This window comes from Neodiprion virginianus, chromosome 1, assembly GCF_021901495.1.
Source record: "Neodiprion virginianus isolate iyNeoVirg1 chromosome 1, iyNeoVirg1.1, whole genome shotgun sequence".
NCBI classification, from domain to species: domain Eukaryota; kingdom Metazoa; phylum Arthropoda; class Insecta; order Hymenoptera; family Diprionidae; genus Neodiprion; species Neodiprion virginianus.
Window position 1 is genome coordinate 30,164,075 of NC_060877.1, and position 5,401 is coordinate 30,169,475.

General features: G+C 42.2%; 1 protein-coding gene across 1 annotated transcript; it reads right to left on the minus strand.

Moving 5' to 3' along the window:
- Nucleotides 1-791: 791 nt before the first annotated feature.
- On the minus strand, nt 792-2,811 carry LOC124300499 (hemolymph lipopolysaccharide-binding protein-like). Its single transcript, XM_046754724.1, has 4 exons — nt 2,767-2,811; nt 2,567-2,702; nt 2,044-2,151; nt 792-1,313 (listed from the first exon to the last, which is right to left on the minus strand). The coding sequence occupies exons 2-4, from the start codon at nt 2,638-2,640 to the stop codon at nt 911-913; spliced, it is 585 nt and encodes a 194-aa protein (XP_046610680.1). The 5' UTR covers nt 2,641-2,702; nt 2,767-2,811; the 3' UTR covers nt 792-910.
- Nucleotides 2,812-5,401: the final 2,590 nt, after the last annotated feature.

Consider the following 5,401-nt stretch of genomic DNA (forward strand, 5'->3'; position numbering starts at 1 on the left):
ATACATTATAGTTGGTCCAACCTCCCCCCCTCTCCCCTCCTTGATTTCAATGGTTCAGCCCTGGGTCGCCGGTGTTCCCCGACAGTATCTATCGGTTGTCCATCGAACCGTGGAACTATGGATCCGCGCGCCATCCGATCTCGTCAATGTCACGACGAGCAGATTGATTCATCGATTGAATATCAACTCGGCGAGAGCTGCTAAAATAGACGGTAAAAAGTAGGCGCCGGACGAAGCTGACCGATCGTTCATTCGCTGTGCCGCACAGGCACGGGCCGGAAATGCGGTGCGCGGTGATTCCCAGAGAAATTGATGTTCGGGAAAATTATTTCGGCGTAATTCGAAAACGGCAAAATCGATTTACGTATGTTTTTCACATCTTTTTTTTATCCCTCCTGACTAAGTGGTTTCAAATTACTAGGCTATAGTGTGCAGAGAGCAGAGAGAAATGATGAAATTCAAACTGTTTCAACTGTTTATTGATATGCGTGAAAAATCTTTTCACCACACTGGAACTACGTAGTTAGAAGTCTGTTCAATTATCATACTAATTGTCAAACTTTCAACGAATTTCTATATTCGATATTTTACGTTGGGTTTGAAGGACTGGACAAATCCAAAAATATTTGAAACCATTCAAATAATTTTAATACGGAACGCAGGTCTCGATGATATTTTTCATGTGTTTATTACAAAGTAATAGTATGTATTTTTTATATTAACAGTTTCGAGCAATATTATTAGAATGAATTTTCGATATTTTCGTGACAGTAATTGAAACACAGAAAACCTAGTGGTTTTAAATATTTATTCCAATTTGATACATCGGCAGCAGAACTTCATTTGTAAAATGGATACTGCTCATAACACGCATGATAAATCAATATCTGATTGTACGAGGCGGCCAAGCCTAGGGAAGCTCACAAACGAAGCTGGACAAGTCAAAATTGCAATTCTGGTTGTTGAGTTTACCGTCTGAAATGTGGATCGATCCACAATGTTCATGTCCGTGGTCCCGGTAGCTAGGTTCACCCTCCTGCCACTCGCTGAATCCTGCCCCAAACAATGATTGACCATCAATTGTCACCCATTGGCCGTACGCGTACAAATCATGAAATCCAACGTGGGCATGGTTGGGGGAATTCCCACCCCTTGTAGGACCCGCTTTTCTTAGGAGTGATACGATTAGTTCCGATTCGGCACGAGAGTTGACGACAGCGAGGTGGGCCCTTTCGTCTCGGCACTTCCTCCAAGCAGTTGACCACGAAGACGCTTCGGTGTGAACCTTATGAGCACCGATTCCCGGCGTGTAGCTACGGATAATTGGAATCAGTCATGGTGAGTGACACGTCGAAAAAGGAATAATTGAGTTCCGAAGCGGTGTCTTTACTTGACTAAGGGTACGTGCCGTTGGAATTCCAAAACTTTGGGTCGATATGTAATTGCAATTATCAATAGTTTCACGCGGCAAGTATGTATCTGCCGTAGTTTGTGGATCGATTGTATTCGTTTGCCTCCTAGATATTACAGGTTCAAATAAAGACGGAAGTTGGTGTTCTTCAAATGGCATTTTCCTAGCGTCACACTTTTTCTCAAGAAAATTCGAAATAATTACACAACTATCCCGATAGAATGGAGAACAAACGATTTATCATCGAACTAGGTAATTTGAAACAATAAAAAAAATTGGAATTCAGAAATAACTTTGAGACTTAGTCTTGACATATTTATTGCATTTCTTCTTCATTACAATAGCTTAATTAATTTAATAGTTTATAATGATCGGATTGTAAACGGGACAGTGATTTTTGGTTCCTCATTACATGCTACCAGGATCTAGCTAAGTGAATGATTCAAATTTTCAATAAATAATTGTGACATACGGAGGATTTTGAAGAACACTCATTTCTGATATGATTCGAGCTGATTACAATCAATCGAAATGATTGGAAAATTTCGGTAATTACAAGTTGAAATTTTTACATTAATCGAAATGACGTGGAGTCTTACTGACGTGTTCCCTTACGGAATAAACTTTCTTACGTGTAGTCGTTCCGTTTGGTGAGGGAAATGTTTGGAATGTAGGTGAAATTAGGTAGAGCTGGTAGAGCTGGTAGAGCGTCGGACCGTAATCCCGAGCTGAAGATTGGGCTGAAACAAAGAAAGTTAACGAGATGACGAGAGGGTGGCTTAAGCCCGAGAATACATAATAAGATCAATGTGAATTGACACTGCAACTCTAGTAATATATTGCGAAGTTAGTGTCTGGACGGAATCGCAACACACTTAGCTAGTAAGATAAATACAATTGTCCTCTTCGTAATTATATTTCACAATGTTAGTGTGTCTTATCTTGTAGGTTTTCCAGCAAAAATATCACCTACGATGAAATCCTTGATCGTGAATATAAAGAAAGATGTTACATTGAAAATTCTTGCACAGTAGTGTAAGCATGTATAGTAAAAAAATGTCTAGCTTTTATTTTAGTATAACGCTGTGTGTTTCGAGCATTGCAAACCAATCGGGTCAATCAATTGATGAAACACTGAAACTGATAGTCACTCACGTGTTATAGCTGCGTTTCGCATCCTTCTCCGATGGTATCTCTTCGATTCTCGGATCTATTTTTGGAATCAACATTGTATTTGTATTCCCCTGCGATGGTTTTTGCTCATTCAACGTACGGTCGATGGCTGGGATTGCTGTTGAGTAATCAGATTCAATAACGATTGGTCGAATATTTGACGCGGGGCCGAGGATATATACTTGTCCGAAAACGATTAACGATAACACCGCAGACATGGTGACCCTGGATTCAGCTCAGTAGAGATCCAACTGTCCGTGGTGGCGGCAGTCGTGCAAATTTATACTCACGAAGTTAGGTTGGGTTCATACATATGTATATATGTCATGAGGAAATAAGCCATTAATAAATGATGTCATTTTTGAATAAGCAGCGGTATGTTAGGAAGTCACGAATGAAATGGTAACTGGTTTGGGAACCACAAGAGCTACCTTGATAGCCTTGGCCGTTGTACTGTTTTTTCTTTGTGAAGAGTCATCTTTGATTTTGCACATGCGAGATTCAACTCCTCGCTGGTTTGTTAATTTTTTTCATTATTTCATTCATTTCTCAAACAGGTCAACGAATGTTGACAAGTTGAATACGAAAATATGAGAAAACGTGTCCAAAATTAACACATTTCCAAAAACTCGTCGGTTTATTTCTGTCATACGTCGTTTTAGAGCTCTTCTCATTTCTCCCAAAAACTTTTACTCACTTGGGCGAGGGGTTATTCACTTTCGAATGACTTGAGTGATCATTTCATGAATTATTTCAACCATTGGTATTGTTTGATAGTCGGAAAATAAATTTCTTACCATGCTGCATGATTTTCCAGTAGTAGTTATTCCACGTTAGTCCTTCCTTGCATTGTTAGATAAAGTTTTCCTGTTTGTGGCTGATGTAATTAACTTCGAACCCAGCGATAATTTTAGACATTCACAATGTGCTTACCACTTTTGCGCATGTACACATTGTACACGTTGCTCTGGGCACACGGAATGAGATGAGTTCGAATTCGCGAGTTAAGGAAAGAGAACGAGAACGATTTTAGGATATTTATTTTAAACCTCTCGGGGCTTTGTTCCGAAGTAGAAGAAGCGCCGAGAAGGTTGACGGGCGGGCATTACTTGCTTTTTCGTTTTCTGTTTTTTTACACGCTCGCGCTTTTTCTCGTCACTTTTTTCTTCAATTTTTTTCACTCTCCTTCCAGGCGAGCACTTTAGATAATAACGCCGGGACGCTTAACCCGACGAAAGGGTAAATTGGGTATTCATCTGGGAAATGATCATTTGAATTTTCACAATTTTCACCTCGCGCAATTTTACTTTCAAGTCAAATATATTCTGAAATCTTTTCCTGAGTCCAAAAGCATGTTAAATTATACTATCGTCTCTTTTCGTCTATGCGTACCTAGATTATATCTGTGAAAGTGGAATGAAGATGAGTCGAAATCAATGCAAGATATCCATCATTTAATTCTCACATCGATTATCGCGTCAGACGGAATTACATGCACTCGGTGATTATACTTCTGAATGTAGATACAACATGTCTGTGAATGTCTGCAGCGAGATTGATAAACTGACCGATGCAGTAAAGGTACCTCGCGGATAATAGTTCACCATTTTCATGATTTCATCTCAGAGACCGAGTTGATCGATGTTTGTCACTCATTTTCATTTTTCTGAATCCATGCTCGACCGTGCCGACCAATGGTTCGATCTCGCAGCGATGGCCGACGGGAGTGACGCGTATTTCACGAGTCAATCTGCGAGGCGGCGTCGTTTCGCCCGTAATGGAATCTCAGGTAGCGGAAACGGGCGGCGATAAAGAGGCGCGGGTCAGACCGCGACTGGAGGAAGAGGCTGAGACGAAGGAAGGTGTGACGTCAGACGTTGGCGTCGCAGCGGCCATCTTGCGTGATAACAACTAGACCAAGCCCGCCACCCATTACGCACCACCACCATCACCGCGGGCAGAAAGACCGACCGCCACCGGCGGCGACGGGAAATCTCTTTGTGCTTATAGCGCTTAATTTAGAAGCGCCTCCTACCGCGATTTCCCTTGAAATTTGATAAACAGACGGAGACGATGCGGGGTCGAGTTGGCCGTTCGCCTTGAATCGCCGCCGTCTTCGCTCCGCCAAAGAGATGACTTTTGGTGAAAAATTTTCATTTGGGATGCGAACGAGGAAAAAAAAGATGCGGAGATCGGACCGACGCCTGCATCATCGACTGGGAAAATCCCCGCCTATGGGCATCACAAAAGCATTACTCCCGGAAAGCAACTAATAATAACAAACGACGCTCGACCCGAGAGGACGGTAATTCGTATAAATGATTCCGCTCCTATCGTTACAAGGGTAAGACAGAGCCCGGCCCCAGCCCCTGGCTCTCGGAACACCCGGAACACCCCTGAAAATACCCCTGAAATTAGATCCAACCCTCCGAGCCATGGTCCGAGTTGGACAAATTCTGTTAGACGAGTGAAAAATGAAGTCCCGTCGAAAGAATCAAGGCGACGGCTGCTACGCGGTGCTTTCAAGGAGCCGAGGTCGACGTCAATTCAAAAAAGGTTCATCCCCTCTGTCCAGCAAGAAATCGTCTGCAAAAATTTCTCTCAAACAGCTAACGTCCCGTTGTAGATAAAAAAAATGTGCAAATTGTATTCCCAATTTTCATTTAGATCCAGTTCAAACGGGGGGAAACAGTGAAAGTAGCTTGCAAGCTCGTCGACTTGTTCACGTTACTACGAAATTGTTGGCGCGTATGGCGATACATGAACAGGGGTGTATTTAGTTACGATACAAACATGCAGCGGATACACGCGCCTCGT

Coding starts and splice junctions, on each gene's coding strand:
- LOC124300499 (XM_046754724.1), bottom strand. CDS start 2,640: ATGTTGATTCCAAAAATAGATCCGAGAATCGAAGAGATACCATCGGAG. Junction 2,152..2,566: donor GCGAAACGCAGCTATAACAC/GTGAGTGACTAT, acceptor TCTTTGTTTCAG/CCCAATCTTCAGCTCGGGAT. Junction 1,314..2,043: donor ACCAAACGGAACGACTACAC/GTAAGAAAGTTT, acceptor AATTATCCGTAG/CTACACGCCGGGAATCGGTG.